The sequence below is a fragment of the Oncorhynchus keta genome, chromosome 37 (assembly GCF_023373465.1).
Source record: "Oncorhynchus keta strain PuntledgeMale-10-30-2019 chromosome 37, Oket_V2, whole genome shotgun sequence".
In the NCBI taxonomy this organism is placed as follows: Eukaryota; Metazoa; Chordata; class Actinopteri; order Salmoniformes; family Salmonidae; genus Oncorhynchus; species Oncorhynchus keta.
In genome coordinates, this window is record NC_068457.1 from 8666685 (window position 1) to 8689069 (window position 22385).

At 42.6% G+C, this 22385-nt stretch overlaps 2 protein-coding genes across 4 annotated transcripts in view; one reads left to right on the forward strand and one right to left on the reverse strand.

The window, feature by feature from the left end:
- Positions 1-7123, reverse strand: part of pdxkb (pyridoxal (pyridoxine, vitamin B6) kinase b) — a 29821-nt gene extending 22698 nt beyond the window's left edge. For all 3 annotated transcript variants that reach the window (XR_008095447.1, XM_035754972.2, XM_035754973.2), the window contains exons 1-2: positions 6661-7123; positions 1271-1325 (exon numbers count right to left, since the gene is read on the reverse strand). Coding sequence is in view for 2 of the 3 variants with exons in the window: in XM_035754972.2 (XP_035610865.1) it covers positions 1271-1325; positions 6661-6750 (145 nt within the window). In the remaining variant the exon portion in view is untranslated. The remainder of the gene's footprint in view (positions 1-1270; positions 1326-6660) is intronic.
- Positions 7124-13620: 6497 nt separating this feature from the next.
- On the forward strand, positions 13621-22267 carry LOC118369974 (transmembrane protease serine 3-like). Its single transcript, XM_035754733.2, has 13 exons — positions 13621-13677; positions 13926-14199; positions 14411-14530; positions 15071-15187; positions 15441-15564; positions 17156-17284; positions 18639-18685; positions 18791-18956; positions 19121-19293; positions 20428-20523; positions 20639-20781; positions 21103-21255; positions 21628-22267. Exons 1-13 carry the CDS (start codon positions 13621-13623, stop codon positions 21649-21651), a joined length of 1623 nt encoding a protein of 540 aa, XP_035610626.1. The 3' UTR covers positions 21652-22267.
- The last annotated feature ends 118 nt before the right edge of the window (positions 22268-22385 follow it).

Sequence of the window (22385 nt, forward strand, 5' to 3'; positions counted from 1 at the left end):
CCAGTTGGAACTTTATTGAAGATGTATGATAACAACACCCTAAGGATTGATTCTATACTTAGTTTGACAAGTTTTTTCGACCTGTAATATAACTTTTTAAAGTTTTTGTCTGAAATTCGGATGGACCTGCACGAGCGTTTGGATTTGTATACCTAAGCCCTAACAAAAGTAGCTACTTGGATATAAATAATGGACATTATCAAACAAATCAAGCAGTTATTGTGGAACTAGGATTCTTGGGAGTGCATTCTGATGAAGATCATCAAAGGTAAGGGAATATTTATCATGTGATTTCTGATTTCTGTTGACTCCAACATGGCGGATAATTGTATTTATTTTCTGAGCGCTGTCTCAGATTATTGCATGGTTTGCTTTCTCCGTAAAGTGTTTTTGAAATCTGACACAGCACAGTGGTTGCATTAAGGAGAGGTATATCTATAATTCCATGTGTATAACTTGTATTTTCATCTACATTTATGATGAGTATTTCTGTTGAATTAATGTGGCTATGCAAAATCACTGGATGTTTTTGGAAATAGTGAACGTAACGTGCCAATGTAAACTCAGATTTTTTTATATAAATATTAACTTTACCAAACAAAACATACATGTATTGTGTAACATGAAGTCCTATGAATGTCATCTGATGAAGATCATCAAAGGTTAGTGATAAATTGTATCTCTATTTGTGCTTTTTGTGACTCCTCTCTTTGGCTGGAAAAATGGCTGGATTTTTCTGTGAGTTGGTGGTTACCTAACATAATCGTTTGTGGTGCTTTCGCTGTAAAGCCTCTTTGAAATCGTACACTGTGGTGGGATTAACAACAAGATTACATTTAAAAGGGTATAAAATACATGTATGTTTGAGGAATTTGAATTATGAGATTTCTGTTGTTTTGAATTTGGCGCCCTCTGCACTTTCACTGGCTGTTGTCATATCATCCCGTTAACGGGATTGCAGCCCTAAGTTTTTAAGGGTATATGAAAATTATTAGCTTACCCAAAATATGTCAAGATCTTTCAGCAATGATTGTAACGGTACCAAAGATGCTGTTCTTCTCTCAAAAATGTGAAATAATTTCCTTTCAGGAAGGGTTAAAAATATACAAGACAGCAACACATGGCACTTTTATACTTTTACTTTTATAAATTCCAGGCAATTCATAACGTTCACCAAATTCCAATTCCACATTGGAATTGAAATTTCAGTGCCTGAATTGACTAAAATGTCAATAGAAATGACGACAACCCTGCTCTACATTATATGTACCTGTATGATTGGAGAACTGTACCGAGTTGATTGAATCCACCTCAAACCCCAGCACCTGTGGAAGAGACAGACAGAGCATTAATCAAAGTATTGGGCAAAAGACGAACAATGTGGGTAGCACAGGAGGTCGGTGGCACCTTAATTGGGGAGGACCGGCTCGTGGTAATGGCTGGAGCGGAATAGGTGGAATGGTATCGGATGCCATTCCATTTTCCCCATTCCAGCCATTATTATGAGCCGTCCTCCACTCAGCACCCTCCACTGGTAGGTAGGTTAATCACCTAGGCCCCTCAAACTCAACTCTGGACCTCGAAGGCAGATCCACTGCTTTTTTTTCCATCGTTCCCATCTAATCAAACCAGCCCCCAAAAGGTTTAATATCCCCCCCATACAGTTGTATTATTCCACATCTAAAAACACATTTTTCATCATGTTTAATGCATGCAATTCTGAAATGTATTGGACCAATAAAGCTGTTGAGTCAGTGACTAACAGTAAGGGTCTCCTGGGCTATTGGGGCCCATTTAACTTGAAATTAAACATAGCTAAGTCCACCTGATATGGTGGGAATAGTCCACAAAGCAAGAACAGCCCTACACGTTTCAAATTACCAGCCATTTTACTTATATTTCGACGAGCAGTTTCAGATACCTGCACAATAGGGTTCCTGGTAGTCTTCAACTAAAATGACAGAATGTACCTGGTGAAAAGCCTCATGTTGACACTGACTCATGCACTGTATTGAGCAGGCTACCCAAGGGGATTTTTTTTAACATGACTTGACCTTTCTATAAATAGAAGGCAATGGTTTTGACTTAGGGTACCCACACTAATATATTTCACTTACATGACTTCACATGCAACAGATTGATATAACCATGGGCGTCACGTCAATTTGAGCCCCACATGTAGCCTCTAACCTGTTTCAGAGAAATGTCATCATCAAATATTTTAAGAGCTTTCATTGTCTGCTTATATACCCCCTTTATTTATCCAAAGGTTCTGACTTGGTGTCAGAAAGCAAAAAAGAGACCATGTTTGTATGCGGCTTTATTAACTCAATAATCATTTTTTACATTGTTTCAAACTGATATGTGACACGTATTCATGCCAAAATAACATGCAACATGCCTGTTTGGCATTAATACGTGTCACATATCAGTTTGCAAACAATGTAATAAACAAATATGTTGTTAATAAAGCCACATACAAACATGGTCTCTTTTTTTGTTTTTGCTTTCTTGAGTAAGGTAGCTCCAAAATGCCTAGCTCAGTGCTTTCTGTGGTGGTGGGGCAGCCAGCAGAATATACGGAGCGTAGGGGTTGGTAAAGTTCTCTAGTAGCACCGTGATTGGCTCAGTGTCCAGTCACTAATGGGGACCCTACGTCACCGCAAAATCTAAAGGGAAAGCTTGAAATTTCACAGCCATTGGGTGCTGCTATAGATTTACAATAGAAGTGCCCATCCAAGAAGGCTCAATGTCATTGGCCACAGATAAAATGATGTCAAATCACGTTATACAGTACCAGTCAAAAGTCTGGACACACCTACTCATTCAAGGGGTTTTATTCTACATTGTAGAATAATAGTGAAGATATCAAAACTATGAAATAACACATATGGAATCATGTAGTAACCAAATCAAAATATATTTTATATTTGAGATTCTTCAAAGTAGCCACCCTTTGCCTTGATGACAACTTTGCACAAGCTTTGCATTCTCTCAACCAGCTTCATGAGGTTGCCACCTGGAATGCATTTCAATTAAAAGGTGTGCCTTGTTAAAAGTTAATTTGTGGAATTTCTTTCCTTCTTAATGTGTTTGAGCCAATCAGTTGTGTTGTGACAAGGTAGGGGTGGTATACTGAAGATAGCCCTATTTGGTAAAACACCAAGTCCATTATGGCAAGAACTGCTCAAATAAGCAAAGAGAAATGACAGTCCATCATTACTTTAAGACATGAAGGTCAGTCAATCTGGAACATTTCAAGAGGTTTCTTCAAGTGCAGTAGCAAAAATCATCAAGAGCTATGATGAAACTGGCTCTCACGAGGACCGCAACAGGAAAGGAATATCCAAGTTCATTAGAGTTAAATGCACCTCAGATTGCAGCCCAAAGAAATACTTCACAGAGTTCAAGTAACACACATCTCAACATCAACTGTTCAGAGGAGACCGCGTGAATCAGGCCTTCATGGTCAAATTGCTACAAGGAAACCACTACTAAAGAACAGCAATAAGAAGAAGAGACTTGCTTGTGCCAAGAAACACAATCAATGGACATTATACCAGTGGAAATCTGTCTTTGGTCTGATGAGTCCAAATTTGAGATTTTTGGTTCCAACTGCCGTGTCTTTGTGAGAAGCAGAGTAGGTGAACGGATGATCTCCACACATGTGGTTCCCACCATGAAGCATGTAGAAAGAGGTGTGATGGTGTGGGGGTGCATTGCAGGTGACACTGTCAGTGATTTATTTAGAATTCAAGGCACACTTAACCAACATGGCTACCACAGCATTCTGCAGCGATACGCCATACCATCGGGTTTGCACTTAGTGGGACTATCACTTGTTTTTCAACAGGACAATGACCCAAAACACACCTCCAGGCTGTGTAAGGGCTATTTGACCAAGAACGAGAGTGATGGAGTGCTGCATCAGATGACCTGACCTCCACAATCACCCAACCTCAACCCAATTGAGATGGTTTGGGATGAGTCAGACCACAGAGTGAAGGAAGAGCAGCCAACAAGTGCTCAGCATATGTGGGAACTTCTTCAAGACTGATGGAAAAGCATTCCAGGTGAAGCTGGTTGAGAGAATGTCAAGAGTGTGCAAAGCTGTGATCAAAGCAAAGGGTGGCTACTTTGAAGAATCTAAAATCTAAAATATATTTATATTTGTTTAACACTTTTTGGATTGCTACATGATTCCATATGTGTTATTTCATCGTTTTGATGTCTTCACTATTAATCTACAATGTAGAACATAGTCAAAATACCTTGAATGAGTAGGTGTGTCCAAAATTTTGACTGGTACTTCATCTACCGTAGTTTTGATTGGACTGATCATTTCAACCTTTCAAAATCTTAGCTAGACAAGCGGTCATCATCATGAATCAAGTAGACAATCTACTGGCAAATCCTTTTCAATCCTTGTCATATGAAGATAAATTATAGATAAAACATATTTGTGCTCCTCGGCCATTGGACATAAACATTATACAACAAGTTGGAAATCGCAAATTCAACAATGAGTGGTTTGGAAGGAATCGGTGGCTAACTGCAAGTGTTGCAAAGCCATCACTAGCCTACTATTCAGTGGAGAGGGTACGTGGTCCAAGTTTGGGTTTTAGGGTCTCTTATCCTAGCTTAAAAGGATAAACACTCACATGCAACACCATGGGCCAGGTTGAATACATTGGCCATGCTGTCAGCCCAGCATGCCACGTTCAAAACAACTGGAAACTCGGAACAGGAAAATCTCAGACTTCAGTGAGTTCAAGACAACTGGGAACTCGGTAAAAAACAAGCTTCAACTGGGAAAATAGGTTTTGAACAGTCATCCAACTCAGAATTCCAAGTTGGGAACTCTGGCCTCTTTCTTTTCGATCAGAAGATCACTGACGTCATGAGTCAACCTTGTTTTTTTTTTTTTTGAGTTCCCAGTTGTCTTGAAAGCACCATAAATCCAGAGAATGGAAGACTTTGATGACAAAGTTTGATGACAAAATTTGCCCACAAGAAGGTCCGCTGCACCACACCTTCCTGTTCAAATGATTGCAGCACAACAACGTGAGTCCAAAAATGTATTGTATGCTGCTGAATAAATCATGTCATATGCCAGGGACATATGTATACTGTAGCTAAGCAAGTAATAATAAGTGTATGTTGTGTAGTAAGCTGGTAGTAGCCATTGTGCCTCACCCTAATAATTTTGTCCCTTTCTCCTCATAACTTAGCCTACTGTTCTGATTTGCTGATGCACATGTAGTCACATAAGCCTGTTTAAGAGAAATGTCATCATTGAATATTGTAAGATCTTTCATTGTCTGCTTAAATGTCCCCTTTATTTATCATACGGTTCTGACTTGGTGTACAGGGATAATACTGTAAGAACGGCCCATATTCTGAATTCTGTCGCTGTGCATTTCAAAAGTGCTGAACAAATAGTTATATTGAATATGTCCATCGAGGCTCGCTCATTAATGTCTTAATCGAAATGACGGATTGCCTCTTTGCCGCTTGTTGCCCCCTTATGCCATAGTTTGTACATCTCAATTGTCAGTAAAATCCACATTCATTTAAGCAAGTCAGCCATATCAGCTATGTTTTTACAAAGGCAGTAAATGAGGCTAAATGAACTGTTTTGCTGCCAGACAAGGCTCTACTGATAGCCAGGTGTAGCAGTGGAAAAGAAAGCTCTGCTGTTGGGACAGCTTTGTGTAGGCCCTACCAGTTTGTGGGCCCCATTTGTCACCGTCATAGTGCAATTAATGTATTGTTTAGTTTTGTGTAGTGTAGTGGCTTTGCTGGCATGCATCCCAAAAAATGTGGGGAGTTTGCCCCACCAAGATGTACATGTTAAAATCGCCAGTGAATATAAACAGTTAGTGAATTGCTTTTGGCCTCAGGGTTTAATCAAGATAATTATATTACAAGCCCCTGTCTCCTCCTTAGTGACGTCAGTCAGAGGAATATATGCTAAATACGTCAGTTATCCATGCAGAATCTCTCTGCTGTCTTTCTTAACTGATAGAACAGCAGAAACAGAGGATTTCCAGCTAATTGAGGACAGCAGAAACAGAGGATTTCCTAGCTAATTGAGGACAGCAGAAACTGAGGATTCCCAGCTAATTGAAATGCCTTTACGGTCATCATCTATGACAGACCTGTACATTTGGATGACAATCAACTGTCCATGGAAATAATGGCAACCATGGTACCCAAATCACAGCAGTGTCTAATGTGATGAGGAGGATGAGAAAAAAAGGGGATGTCATGATGGTATTGATTATGAGGAGGACGAGGGTGAACGGATGACACGCGGACCCTATTGATGAGATTGCATTGCTGCAAGAGTCAAATCCGAATGTTCTTCACGAATGTCACATACGTCCATTCTTCAGTGCTGTGCCTAATCTGACAGGCATGATCATGGAACGAATATTCTCGCCATAACAATATGTCTGATGATTGTTACATGTAAAATATACTATCATCTCTATTTCCTTTGAGTGTTCAGGGATTGTCAGCGCCAAAAGGGTATTTGCCATGTGACCTTTTGCTACCTGCAAGCGTGCACAATTGTCTCTACTCAATAAATAGAATGAAATACCGTTACATTAGCTCGTCAAAACATTGAATCAGAATAGAATAGATTCCTCCTACCTGTAACGGAAATGATGCCGATTTATTGCCAACATATCCCCTGACAACATGACTCTGAATTGACAATACTCTGCATTCCATTTCGTGCATAAAGTTATAATAAAACACGCTACACAATCCGCGCAAAACAAACGCAGGTTTTGTGTTCAGGGCTGCACGTAAAGCAGCGATCCCGAGTCCACAATCCAAGGTGTTTTCAGTGAGGGTAAAATCAGAATCCAGCCACTAAACTGAAGGACATGGAACCCACACAGAAACGCTCATTGAAGAGACACATCGTTATTCTTCAGGCATTCGTGACGGGTACCTAAATCCACTGACATCACAAGCGCAATAATGGAACGGACGTGACAGCAATATTGTGAAATAGAAAAAAGCGTGTTGCTTCTATGCAAACCACCCGTAGTCCTTTACGATGTTATCTGTGGATTTCAAGGGCAGGTGTTGTGCGCACCCAGGAAGCAGTGGGCTAATTCGAATGAAATCAATACAAATGTTATAGGTAGAGCCCAACACTCATTTGTAGCCAGGGATTTTGTAACCCTATACGTATTAATGGGAGCAAAGAACCCTGTCTAACAGGACTGTAATGGGAGCAAGCAGAGCGAGGATACTAGGCATTTCTTTGGAGCAAGAGGCAGTGTGTGAATCGGGTTGGGGGGTCCTTCATTATGTTACACATTATGGTCAGTGCTATCTGGGATGCTTGGGACGTTCCTACACCACAGCCGCGAGAAGAAGTTGTGCTGAGGGTCCTGCAGCACCCCCTGAAACATCGGAATTCAAAAGAATCATATGAATAAAAATATTTTATAAAGTAGGGCACTGGGCCTTTACTAGTCCTGTAAAGTTATATGCAAAGACCCAAAACATGCCCACATCAAATTAAATATTTTTATTGATCAAATAAGATGGAAAACAACCACTTCTTGTGCAGTATTAATTTACCATACTTACAAACTACTTAATGTACATCTATATTACTGTATTGTACATAGGCTGGTCATCTAGATGTGTACCTGTAGACTTTCCATCGCCATAAAGAAAAGCAATGCACAATACAGTAACTGAGTACATTGAAATATCAAGTGGTTTATGACCTGGCTCATTTGGTAGAGCATGGTGCTTACAATGCTAGGGTTGTGGATTCAATTCCCAAGGGGGACCAAAAACGAAAATGCATGCACTCACTGCTGTAAGTTTGTCTGGATAAAAGCATCTCGTAAAAGAAATGAATAGACCATTTCAGTTTTCACATAGAAATAAGTGTCACGGTCGTGATTAAAGACTTTCCCAAGGCGCAGCGTGCATAGAGTTCCACATGTTTATGAACCATGAAACTTCAACGACACACGACACGAACAGTGAAAGTCATGGTGCACAATAACACTCACACAACCCAGGTGGGAACAATGGAGAACTTAAGTATGATCCCCAATTAGAGACAAGGATAATCCGCTGACTCTAATTGGGAACCATACCAAGCACACCAACATAGAAATAGGAAAACTAGAACACCCCCCCTAGTCACGCTCTGACCTACAACACCATAGAGAACCAAGGGTGACACTAAGTTGAATTTGCAAGAAACTGGAAAATGTATATCAAGCAAGTATTATCAGATTAACTGTTTTGTACAGATAATTATGAGACTCAAGTTACAAATTCTGGTAAACACTCAGATACAAATACATTTAGTAAAATAAAAATCACAAAAGTAGTGCACGGGGTCTTTACTAGTCCTCTGTTAGCTGACAGATATAGACTTCTGTAGTGCGGGCCAATTGTTTTTGCAGCACGCCCACCTCCAAACTACTTACCGCAGCTATGCCCTACCCTAAACCCTAATCCTAACCTTAACCTTAACCAGAACCAGAAACCTTACCATAACCATTGTACATTTAAACTTCAATGAGGGAGGGACGTCCCAAGAATTCTGTATAGTACAGATCTATACTTGATTGGCCAATTACATGGAAAGGCTTTTTGTGACGTCAGCCTACAAATACACAACACAATATATTACAGGCAGCATGGAAAACTGGAAAGTTAGTACACAAGTCACACATTTAGGCTACATTTTCACATGCTCAAAGTCTCTGCGGCCTACTGTCTGACCGTGTACTGGGCCTGCATCATCCTATGTCCCACTGTTCAGCAGCCCGATGGCTGATGGTATGAAACTTGCCTTGCTCCTGTTCTTGCTGAACAGTTGGGGCCCACATGGAGGGCATCAGCTCAAAACATTGGGATTGTGTGTGGGGTCCTCTATGATGTGTGCTTGGCCTTGTCCCTTGTCGGTTTATCATAGAGGCCCTGACACCCCCTCCACTGCAGCCAGCAGAGCTTGGACCCCAGGTTATCTTTGTCGCGTTGTGAACATCCTCTATCAGAAATAGTAGGGGAGATGGGGAATGGTGCTAATGAATGGGCTCTCTGAATGGTCACGCCTACATAATGATGTGAACATAGACTAGAGTGATTCAATGGAAGATGTATGGATATGAATGTACAGTAGGATATTGAGAATGTGATACTGACTGGGAACAGGACAGTATAACCCCATCACTGGGAGGTAATGGGACCTGTAGCAGCCTTTAGATAATTACACATACATACACACACGTAATAGAGGCCACTGAATCAAGCCAAGCCAGACTCGACTGATGCACTCTTTTCACAGTGTGATAGGATTTCATGTAGGCTAGTCTAGACACTGTCTGGCTGGAAAGTGATGATACTAAAAAATAAAAAATATTTCACAGTATTTCTTCTCAACTAGACTAGAAATAGTGGATCATTATCGAGCAGCAAATTATTCAGAGCACTAACCCAATGTACAGAGAGGAAGGTCAATAAGTTGACCAAGTCAAGGCGAGGGTTCTTTCTAAATGTGTCACTTGCCATTCCTCGGATCTAACTCCTCGCCGCCTCCTCGACCATATTGGAGGACAAGGTCCAAGGTCTCGCAAACATTTTCCAATTTGTTTTGAGAAGGAGGCAAGGTGAGAAGATGTGAACAGGTGTCACGCTGCTTGCTTAGCCGTACCTCTTTTTAAATTTCAAGCTAAGGAGCGAGCTTCACAAATCTCCATCTGCTACACACTCACCCCCCAAACGGACTCCACAGCGACCCCAACTATTGCGCTAACCAATCACCATTATAACAGACGTCATTATAATGGATGCATCTAAGCAGGATGGATGTGGTTATTTGAGGTATTCATTCTGACTGTGCGTGCAGTTCGGTTCTGATTGCTGAGTCATACAGTCTTTATCTGCACAGTCGTGACTGAGAGCTGAGAGGAGGAGGAAGAGGAGGGGATTAAAAGGGGAGCCTAACTTTGGCTTCGTGATATTACTGTACCCAAAGCTGTGAAATTGAATCAACGCTACCAAACTACCCACCACTTCAGCTACGATTTAGCATTTACCTAGCCTTTAGTTAGCTGTCTTCATGGGTGATTGGGTTACTCTGTATGAGCATGGTTCCCATAGTTTAACTGTAGCCTGGCTGTGTCACAGGCTATGTGGACAATTCTACGTCCAGGTCTCTTTCTCAATCCATCTTTCCTCGATTCCTCGCAGCCTCTCTCCTCGTCTCCTTCTTCAAAATTCATTGGAGGGAGGGATCATGGATCTTCTCCATCAATGCAGTTGAGAAGGAAGCTTGGAGATAGGATGCGAATAATCACATTGGAAAGACACATTTAGATACCGTATATCCCATCGAGAAGCCCTTTAGCTGTAGCGTTAAACAAAGAACAAGGTTCTGACATCTGCTGGCAAGATATTTCCACAACATCCTAGTCCTCATTTATGAATGCCCTCTCCTTATTCCTACACATGTATGGTGAGTCGTTGAAAGAGGAAGACCGTTCACACATACATATGGCCAGTGGCGACCCGTCATTCAGGGCAGATGGGGCAGAGTAGGTTATTTTGGCATTAAAACGTGTCACATATCAGTTTGAAAACAATATTTTAAAACATGCATTGAGTTGATAAAGACGTACACAAACATGGTCTCTTTTTTGCTTGTTTGCTCCAAAATGCATTTGTTTCAGCCTAGCTCAGTGCTTTCTGTGATTAATTGGCTCATTCATCTCCCTCCTCTCCCCTGTAACTATTCCCCAAGTCGTTGCTGTAAATGAGAATGCGTTCTCAGTCAACTTACCTGGTGAAATAAGGGTAATATAAAATGGAGAGGTAGCCAGCGGAAAATACAGAGCGTAGGGGTTGGTAATGTTCTCTAGTTGCGCTGTGATTGGCTCAGTGTTCTGACACTCATGGGGACACTACGTCACCGCAAAATCTACAGGGAGAGCAAGAAAGTTCAAGACCCCTTGGGTGCTGCCATAGATTTACATTTGAAGTGCCCATCCAAGAAGGCTTAAGGTCATTGGCCACAGATAAAAAATGATTTCAAATCACGTTATATCTACCGTAGCTTTGATTGGACTGACCATGTCAACATCATACTTTCAAAATCTTAGCTAGCAAGCTAGACATGCAGTCATCATCAGGAATCACATCGACAATCTACTGGCAAATCCTTTTCAATCCTTGTCATATGAAGAGAAATTATACTGTAGATAAAATGTATCTGTGCTCATTAGCCATTGGACATAAACGTTACACAACAAGCTGGAAATCGCAAATTCAACAATGAGTGGTTTGGAAGGAATCAGTGACTGACTAACTGTGAGCGTTGCAAAGCAATCACTATTTTGCTTCATCTGCTATTCAGTGGAGAGGGTATGTGGTCCAAGTCTGGGTTTAAGGGCTTAAAACATCTGTCTGAAAGGGTCTGTTTTCCAAGCTGAAAAGGATAAACATTCATGTAACACCATGGGCCAGAGAAGGTTGAATACATTGGCCATGCTGTCAATCCAGCATGACTTCTGCCTCATTCAAAATAATTAGAAACGGGGAAATCTCAGACTTCAGTGAGTTCAAGACATCTGGGAACTCTGAAAAAAAAAACAAGCTCTGACTGAGAAAATAGGTTTTGAACGGTCATCCAACTCGGGAACTCGGGCCTCTTCCTACAGCTCTGACCTGAAGATCACTGATGTCATGATTCGACCAGTCGTCTTGAAAGCACCATAAATCCAGAGAATGACAGACTTTGATGACAAAGTTTCATGGCAAAATTTGCACACAAGAAGGACTGCCGTGCCTTCCTGTTTAAGTGAGCACAGCACAATGGTGAGTCCAAAAATGTATTGTATACTGCTTCATAAATTATGTAATATGCCAGAATACTTATTTTCCACCATAATTTGCAAATTAATTAATTAAAAATCCTACAATGTGATTTTCTGGATTTTTTTCTCATTTTGTCTGTCATAGTTGAAGTGTACCTATGATGAAAATTACAGGCCTCTCTCATCTTTTTAAGTGGGAGAACTTGCACAATTGATGGCTGACTAAATACTTTTTTGCCCCACTGTGTATATATTTTTAATCAATTTTAGAATAAGGCTGTAATGTAACAAAATGTGAAAAAGTAAAGGGGTCTGAATACTTTCTGAATGCACTATATGCATACTGTAGCTAAGAAAGTAATAATAAGTGTATGTTGTTTAGTATGCTGTTAGTAGCCCATGGTCCTCACCCTAATAATTTGGTCCCTTTCCCCCTCATAACTTAACCTACTGCTCTGACTTGGTGGTGCAAATGCAGCCATATAGCCTGTTTTATAGAAATGTCATCATCAAATATTGTAAGAGCTTTCATTGCCTGCTTAAATGCCCCCTTTATTTATCATACGATTCTGACTTGGTGTACAGGGAGAATACTGTAAGAACGGCCCATGTTCTGAATTCTGTCACTGTACAATTCAAAAGTGCTGAACAAATAGTTATTTTGACCTCATCCGTCTTAGCTCACTCATTAATGTCTTATTCGAAATTACGGATTGACTCTTATCTGCTCATCGTTCCCTTATGCCATAGTTTGTACATCTCAATTGTCAGTAAAATCCACTATTTGTTTAAGCAAGTCAGCCATACCAGCTTTGTTTTTACAAAGGCAGTAAATGAGGCTGAATGAACTGGTTCGCTGCCAGACAAGGCTCCACTGATAGCCAAGGTGTAGCAGTGGTTAGAATTCACTCCATGGTGCTGAAAAGAAAGCTCTGCTGTTGGGACAGCTTTATGTAGGCCCTAACAGTTTGGGGGCACCTTTTATCACCAGTATAGTGCAATTAATGTATTGTTTAGTGTTGTGTAGTGGCTTTGCTGGCATGTTGTTTTTTTTGTTGCGCCAGCAAGATTTATTTTCTAAAATCGCCACCGCATATGGCCATACACCCACACATGTAAAGACACCGAAGCACCACCCACGGAAACAAGACACAGGAAGCAGAGGAAAAGGGTCAAACACTAAAGGGTTCTCCAATAATGGAACTCATCGTCCCTCCACTCCTTGGTGACACAGTACTGCTATTGGTGGCGTTAGATCACTGCACAACTCAAATGACTGAGCATTCCCCAGATGCATGGCCTCCTTACATTCATCTCTATTAGCCTGTACACCTGACTGACCACATCATATGGAACAGCCAGTAAGTAGGCTTATGACCTTTCACCTTTCACCTTACAACCACAGACCCACCACGACCTCCCTAATTCCCCCAACACCTGTAGCAGCAATGTGACCTGAGTGTCTTCCCAGAATACTCCACTGTAACCTTACACGCGAGGTCGAGGAGCTTTCAGACGTTACTTGATCCCCCCTTTATGTGGCACGGCACACTGGTGTTGCACCTGCTCAGGTGTCCCATTCTCTCCATCAGGGTGTGGCCAGAGGAGGGAGAAAGAGAGGTAGAGAGAGAGGTAGAGAGAGAGAGAGAGAGAGAGAGAGAGTCTGGTCTGTCTCCCATCGCTCCAACCAGCCTCCAGTGGTGGTCATCTTACTACCATGGGGCCAAGATGATTAGCTGGGTGAGGAGATATGGCCATGCCTGATAGTGACAAGACTGCTGCTGATGGTTTAGCCGAAGAGAGGGAGGTGTGTAGCCAGACTGACCTCCCGAGGTCTGCGTGTTTTAACGTCAATGCTTTTCAGATGAACAAACAACTGACCATGAAGACTCATCCTCATCTCTTTTTCAATCTCGTTCTCATTTTCCCTTTTTCTCTCCCTCTCCCTCTCTCACGCCATCCATCTTCTCTCTCACACGCCTTCCCTCTATTCCTCTATGTCTCTCTATTTGTCTGTCTCTCTCTCTCTTTCTCTCTCGTACACACTCCATACAGGTGTCTGGGGCAGAGGGAACGGACCCGTTCCGTATTGAGGTTGAGTCTGTGAGTCACGAGGACCTGCCAACCGTGGAGATCCCCACCACCTTCAATGTCAGCCCCCTCAGTGGCCAGACCAGCTGCTCCTTCTCTCAGGACCTCCAGGACCCCCATGTACCCACCGCTCCGTTCCAGGAGCCCCCTGCCCCCACCCCAAAGAGCCAGGGCCAGCTCACCCCAACCAGCTACCTCCCTTCCATGCGCTTCATCAAGGTCCGGCCCTTCATGCACGGTATGGAAGCCTCAGAGGACACAATGACTCTCCATCTATGCGTCAAGAGTTTTTCGTGGTCTGGAAAACCCCCTTGTTCTATTTATGAGTGCCTCACATGGTGTAATGGGGATAACCATGGCTCTTAATGGTTTGTGGCCTTACTAGTGCCAGTGTTGCCCTGTCCCCCGTTGTTTAGATTTTCTCTCATGGTTCATTTTTGCTGGTTCAGATGACGGCTTGGTGGAGACTAAGACCCTATGCAGCCAGCTCCTGGCACACTGGCTGCTGCTGGTGATTGTTGCGTGTGGTCTACTGGCCCTGAGTCTAGCCCTAGGCATTGGGCTTGGAGGTAAGGGAACACAGTTTGTGGCCTTGTTATTACAAAGTCATTATCAAGCATATTATTACAGAAAGTCTGTCTATAGCAGTAATGTTGAACCACGTGTCGTTGGATTGAAATCAAGGACACATTTGCACTTGACACTATATGGCTGCATTATAAAGTGTTATCTATCTGTTACAACAGGCAATGTTGTGTGTTAGGATAGAGTGTCAAGTACTAGGATTAGGGTATACAGCGTCTGAGTGGCTCATAGTGTTATTGTAATAGTATCGTTGTTCTGTACTGTTTTATTGTGATTGTAAGAGGACTCGTGTGTCATATGTGTAACAGGAGACAGGGTGCAGTAAGTTACTCTTGAGGCCTGAATGACTCGACAAGTTATGTGTGTAATCAGGGGGGGTCAACATGTCATTACTTATCATTGTGATGTGCTTTTTACATAGAATCATAGGATTTTACTACGACTTCTTTCCAATTCCACCACTGTGTGTAACAATGTGTGTATGTGTCTGTGTGTACATGCGTGTGTCCTCCTTGTTTCCAAAGTGGGAGTCAGCTGCACGGGGAAGTTCCACTGTAGCACATCCACTTTGTGTTTTGCCAGATCTGCACAGTGTGATGGAGTCAGCGACTGCGCAGATGGGGAGGACGAACTCCAATGTGGTGAGATGCACACTTCTCTCCCACACGCATGCACGACTAAAAACGCCCCCCACCCCCCCACCCCCCACCCCCACCCCCACCCCCACCCCTGTAACCCTGATAAAGGGCTTGAAATTCCCTCGCACCATTCATCCACATTATTCACTGTGTAACCTCGTCCCCAGGCTAGGTCAGATAGGCCAGACTTTTCACAGAGTAACCTGTACACACACTAATGTCTGTCTGTCTGTCTGTCTGTCTGTCTGTCCCTTAGTGCGTCTGAGTGGGAGGAGCTCTGTGCTGCAGATCAACAGTAGGGGTGTATGGGGGACTGTGTGCTCCACCGACTGGGATCACACACTGGGTTATTCTGCCTGCAAACAGCTGGGATACTCCAGGTACCTGGTTGGGAATGGAATGGAATTGAATTAGTTCTCTGTGACAGGGGTAAAAAGATAAGTGAAGGGTCAGAGGTTCACTGGGGCTGGCATGGTGGATGACTAGGGTGAGGGTGAGTGGAGCAATGTCAAGAGACACACAGAGAATACAGATCATTCCACCATAGAAACCATTCTCCCACAGGGCCTGAGGAGATAGAGACTATTACATCGACATGACTCTGCAGTTTGTGATAAAACGCTCTCCCTCCTCGTTGTAATACACCCACATTTACCCAGCTTTCAGAGGGAGGACTTTCTAATGGGTTTCTGTACCCAAAGGTCCCATTAACTGCATTGCTAATCCCATTAAAATCAGCCTGGCATTAAATGAAGTGAAAAATCACCAGCCCAAACAACCAGCGCTCTAAGTAGGTCAAGATTGTCAGTTATACCATTGGCAGTGTTACAACGGATCTGGCCACGTTCCTATTTTGGGGATCATTTTGGTAATGAAGCCCTTTATCTACTTCCCAGACTCAGATGAACATGTGGATACAATGTTTAAGTCTCTGCGTGCAGTTTGAAGGAAGTTGCTAATTAGCACTAGCGCAATTGCTAACTATCATTAGCATAATGACTGAAAGTCTATGGGTATCTGCTAGCATAGTAGATACCCATAGACTTCCAGTCATTGTGCTAACGCCAGTTAGCACTGGCTCACAAAACTACCTCTAACTTCCTTTAAACTGGACACAGAGACATAAAAACAGTATCCACAAGTTCATCTGATTCACAGGAAGTAGATAAAGACTAAAGATGTAGTGCCAAAATCCCAAAGTATCCCTTTAAGACCTTCCTAGTTAATGTTAGGAGTATGTTTGGACTAATAATTAACTGCTTTTATAAAATACAAATACAGTTGACTCAGCCTGTCACGTTCGTTATAGCGATGAGACCAAGGCGCAGCATGATTTGCATACATCTTCTTTAATGAAGAAAGAACACTGAACGAACTATACAAAAACAACGTGAAGCTATATAAGATAAGTGCAGACACAGGCAACTAACACATAGACAATAACCCAAGAAATACCCAATGAATATGGCTGCCTAAATATGGTTCCCAATCAGAGACAACGATAAACAGCTGCCTCTAATTGAGAACCAATCTAGGCAACCATAGACATACATAACACCTAGACTAGTACCACCCATAGACATACAAAACCCCTAGACAGGCACAAAAACACATATATCACCCATGTCACACCCTGACCTAACCAAAATAATAAAGAAAACAAAGAATACTAAGGTCAGGGTGTGACACAGGCACATGAAATCAAAGACACACATTCAAAATAACTGTGGATGAAACACAATAAAGTCAACAGACTTATTTCCGTTGTGGTCCAAGTATATTAGGATCCTGTGACCACTTTTATAAATGTATTGTAAATGAATGGATAGTGCTGTCAATGGATCTAGTCACAGAACGTCAGCATAATAGCATCCCAAACCCACCCACTGCCTTATAAGCGGCAAATGAAGATTCACACTATTTGCCCCAATAAACTGTAAATGTCTGTGTGGTTCCTTCTTGTTCGCTCAGCTACATCAGTTCCAGATCCCTGCCTCTCTCCTCTGTCGAGTCGGCCTTCCTGGCTAACCTGGTATCAGTCAACCTGAGTCATCCAGATCGCCAGCAGACTGTCAAGATCCATAACACCACCTTCCTCAGGTGAACCATTTGGCCATCCATTTCTGACAGAAAATACAACTGTGCTCGCTACCAGTCTGCAAGTCTTTCTGTTAAAGTTCTAATGTACAGTTGCCGCCGCAAGTTCTTCCTCTTCTGGCGTATGCCCTTACAACCAAAGATCTTTTCACAAGCACTATTGCGTTAAGTACACAAATTATTGATTGTGCCATCAAGCTACGGTATGCCAAGGACTACATACTATGCTGATGTGAGGCTGTCAACAGGGCTGTGATGGTTGAATGTCTCCCCGTTCCTGTTATCGGAACTGAAGCCTTTTGAGCTCCAGTGGCTTGCGAAAGTATTCACTCCTCTTGGCATGTTTCCTATTTTGTTGCCTTACACACTGGAATTAAAATATATTTTTGGGGGGGGTTTGTATCATTTGATTTACACGTCTACCACTTTGCAGATGCAAATATATTTTCTTGTGAAACAAACAAGAAATAAGACAAAAAACAGAAAACTTGAGCGTGCATAACTATTCACCACCCCCAAAAGTCAATACCTTGTAGAACCACCTTTTGCAGCAATTACAACTGCAAGTCTCTTGGGGTATGCCTCTATAAGCTTGGCACATCTAGCCTCTGGGATTTCTGCTCATCCTTCAAGGCAAAACTGCTCCAGCTCCTTCAAGTTGAATGGGTTCCGCTGGTGTACAGCAATCTTTAAGTCATACCTTAGATTCTCAATTGGATCGAGGTCTGGGCTTTGACAAGGCCATTCCAAGACATTTACATGTTTACCCTTAAACCACTCGAGGGTTGCTTTAGCAGTATGCTTAGGGTCATTGTCCTACTGGAAGGTGAATCCCCGTCCCAGTCTCAAATCTCTGGAAGACTGAAACAGGTTTCCCTCAAGAATTTCTGTGTATTTGGAAAAACGGCAAGGGGGGTGAACACTTTTGCAAGGCACTGTAACTGTCTGGAGGTACCCCCAAAGTGGCGCATGATACAGTATTTGTCATGTGACGCATTTCCCTCAGAAACGCATGTTGCTCAGCGGCAGTAACTTAAGCATGTTTCGTAAGCGTGTGTTGATTGTTTATGTTGCTCTGCTCTGCTTCATAAGTCTAGTTGTGATCTCATGTTTCACTTCAGTCCATGTCATGTTTCTCAATTACATCAGGGCTTGACTGGGTTTGTACATGGTACACATCAAACTTTCGCATTGGTGTTATACAGAGAAGAACCTCATTTGAACCAGTTTACTGTATAATTTCATTTTCTGAAGTTATTTCCAGCATGTTATATACAATTGGTTCTCTGATCAGGTCCACAGACTGTCTGTGTGTATGTTGGCAGTAAGTATAACCCTTCATTCTCTGTTTTTCCAGTAAGACCCAGTGCAGCTCTGAGAGTGTGATCGTACTCAAGTGCCTAGGTGAGTGAAAGAGTGACAGTGGAGTTAGGAAGTGTGTGTGTGCGTTGTGAGTGCATACTAGCAACATTATCATATCAATGGTTTTCCCATGGCTGCCCCCTGCAGATTGTGGCTCCAGGCCCATGTTCAGGTCTCGTATTGTGGGAGGAAACGTCTCCAAACCAGGCCAGTTTCCCTGGCAGGCCAGCCTGCACTATCAGAACCGACACCTCTGTGGGGGCTCCATCATCACACCACGCTGGATAGTGACAGCAGCACACTGTGTCTACGGGTGAGTCTCTCTCACAAACACAGGTGCACATGTGCGCACACACACGCACGCATGCAAGTACGTACACACACAAACATTTATACTGTACTGACCTTACATGAACACAGCATTATTTTTTAAAGTGATATGATGTCTCATTGGTTGACTGTCCATCCCTTCTCAAGGTTTGCAACAAAAACCATGCTGTGGGCGGTGCAAGTGGGATTGACAGATCAGCCGATCAATGGGGTGCTGTCTCGCTCTTTGGAGAAGATTGTCTACCATGCCCGCTACCAACCAAAGGGCTTAAACTATGACATCGCTCTATTGAAGCTAACAGAGCCTCTTACCTTTAATGGTAGCACGGTCTACAATGAGCCCCAAAAGTATTGGGACAGCGACATTTTGTTGTTGTTTTGGCTCTGTACTCCAGCACTTTGGATTTTAAATGACACAATGATTATGAGGTTAATTTGAGGGCATTTTCATCCATATCGGGTGAACCGTTAAAAAATGACAGCACTGTACATAATCTCCCCATTTTAAGGGACCAAAAGTATTGGGACAAATTAACTCATATGTGTATTAAAGTAGTAAAAAGTGAAGTGTTTGGTTCCATATTCATAGCACGCAATGACTACATCACACGTGTGTTGGATTCATTTAATGTTTGTATTTCAGATTATTTTGTGCCCAATAGAAATGAATGGTAAATAATGTATTGTGTCATTTTGCAGTGACTTTTATTGTAAATAAGCATATAATATGTCGGGGCGGCAGGGTAGCCTAGTGGTTAGAGCGTTGGACTAGTAACCGGAAGGTTGCAAGTTCAAACCCCCGAGCTGACAAGGTACAAATCTGTCGTTCTGCCCCTGAACAGGTAGTTAACCCACTGTTCCTAGCCCGTCATTGAAAATAAGAATTTGTTCTTAACTGACTTGCCTGGTTAAATAAAGGTAAAAATAAACACTTATACGTTAATGTGGACGCTACCATGATTATGGATAAACCTTGAATAATGATGAGTGAAAAAGTCACAAATATCTTTTTTTTCTAAACGGTTCAGCCGATATGGACGAAAATACCCTCATATTTAAACTGTCAGTCTGCACTTTAACCTCATAGTCATTGTATCATGGAGTTCCAAGGCAAAAAAAACAAAAATGTGTCCCAATTCTTCCTGTCTGTCTTGTCCTACTGAGTGATAGTGATATAGGGCTCTATTCAATCTTCAATCTGCATCGCGGAAGCATTAGAGATTGTGTGATAGAAATGTAAAGGTCATTTCTGATTATGCTGACATATAGTATGCAAGGTTTACTGTGAACACAGTCCCCCGCCAACGCAGGAACATTGCCTTTACATTTAAATTGGGCTTTAGTGCTGAACTTCCGCGATACGGATTGAATAGAGAGCCCTTAGAGTAACTGCTCTTATTCACCTCAAATCTGAAGGAGCACATCAGGTTCATTGGCTAAGTCTTTTCCTTCAGGTCTGGTTGAGCCTATCTGCCTGCCGAACTATGGGGAGAGATTTGAGGAGGGGAAGATGTGCTGGATCTCTGGGTGGGGTGCCACAGTGGATGGAGGTGATGGGCTCAAATTCAACACCTGACTAGATGCTCAAGCATGCACCACATGCCCGCACATACTGTGATACACCTTTCCTGCCCTTCCTCTCTCTGTGTGTGTGTGTCTTTCCAGGGGAGACCAGTGTGTCCATGCACTCTGCCCAGGTCCCTGTGCTCTCCAGCAGGGACTGCAGTGGACCGGGAGTGTACCAGGGTGCCATCTCCCCTTGGATGGTCTGTGCAGGCTACCTAGAGGGGGGCAAAGACTCTTGCCAGGTATCTTTCAGAAATGGACCTCAGAGTTCCATGCCCCATTTGTCTAAAGGACAAAGTGCAGACAAAAAGCACACAGTGGAGACAAACGGTTAAAAGCAGGGGGTGGCCACTGTGTGTTTGCCATCACGAAATGGTGGTGATTCAGCAAGTAGATTCGCCAGGAAATGAACAGAAAATGTCAACCAATTTCCTGTTCAAAGGCGCAAGAACGGTCACCCGCTGCTTTTAACCGTTCCTTAGCACAGTGTGTTTTGTGTTATAACGTTCACCTATTTGGAGTCAAATGCACTGCTGCTAATCCTGGTGTGTTTGGCTCCTCAGGGCGATAGCGGAGGCCCTCTGGCCTGTGAGGAGTCATCAGTGTGGAAGCTGGCGGGGGCCACTAGCTGGGGCTATGGCTGTGCTGGGAGGAACAATCCTGCCATGTACACTCTCATCTCACACGCTCTGACCTGGATCCACCAGCAGATGGAGGTGAATTCTACTGTTGGTACTGTATACTGGTGCACTGATGAACTCTGCTGGTGGCAGACAGTACTGCAATACTGTTAAGGCTGCTATGCAAAGGAGAGAGACACATGGTTTAAATGGACAGTCCACCCCAAAATCAAAGTCTGTCGGATGTTTTCAGACATAAACATTCATTTGGGCCTGGATTTACTAAGAGTTTCACCAGTTTCAGAATGAACCGTTCATTTAAGAGTGAAGCAGTCTTGAAGTCTGAGCCAGCCAGTGAAATCAATGGAAAACCTTTTGGTAGTTTATTCTTTAGGATTAGTCAGTTAAATCTGTTAGTCTATTTAACATCAAAATGACACACACTCATTCTGTGATATCTTTCCCCAGAAAGAAGAGGCACTGAGTCCTTGATCCCCAAAAGGATACAGTGGCTCACATATTTAGAGGACTTTACTCAGAGACACTAATGATTTGTTCTTAAGCACCACAATGAATGGACACCATCTGAGGCTGAGCTCTATTTCAAAGTCAGAGAAACAAGATGGAGGGGAATGGTGGACAATAAATGGAGGACTGGGGAGATGAACTAGGGCCAGGATTCAATACGAACTGTGGATGATCCGCGTTGTAGCAAAGTTGACAGGAAAAGGTCAATTCCGATTGAGCCGGCATCTGCAGCGTTTACTTTGAATGCGATCTCCACGATCGCGGTAACGTCGCCTGTAAATGGGGCATAGCCAAAAAGGGTGATCAGATTGAATCCTGGCCTAAGCTTGGTCTCATATTAGAAGGTCGGCATCTCCACCGTGAGCCCCTTCCATCCCTACACACAAACCGTGTATGTAGACAATAGTTGTAACATAGTTGAATAGTTGTAACATGTACTGTGTATAGTACACTGTTATATACCGTTATATAGCAGATGTGTTTGTAGAGAAATATGGTACAGAGAACACAAGTAAAACCCTGTATAATTTTTAAATGCCATAAAGATGTGTATTTATTTTTACAAAAAAAACAGCTTTTTTTCCAATTATTCATTTTTGATGTTGCACTCATAAGGGAATGTCTTATCAATACATCCTAGTTCACCCTGTCGATATCCTCCCCTGAAATACTGCATCTACACTCCGAAATAAAAAAAC

What these genes read in the sequence shown, in the direction of transcription:
- LOC118369974 (XM_035754733.2), top strand. Translation starts at nt 13,621, where the DNA reads ATGGCCATGCCTGATAGTGACAAGACTGCTGCTGATGGTTTAGCCGAA. An exon ending in GTTTAGCCGAAGAGAGGGAG is followed by an intron (nt 13,678 to 13,925) that starts GTGTGTAGCCAG and finishes CACTCCATACAG; the next exon opens with GTGTCTGGGGCAGAGGGAAC. An exon ending in CATAACACCACCTTCCTCAG is followed by an intron (nt 17,285 to 18,638) that starts GTGAACCATTTG and finishes CTGTTTTTCCAG; the next exon opens with TAAGACCCAGTGCAGCTCTG.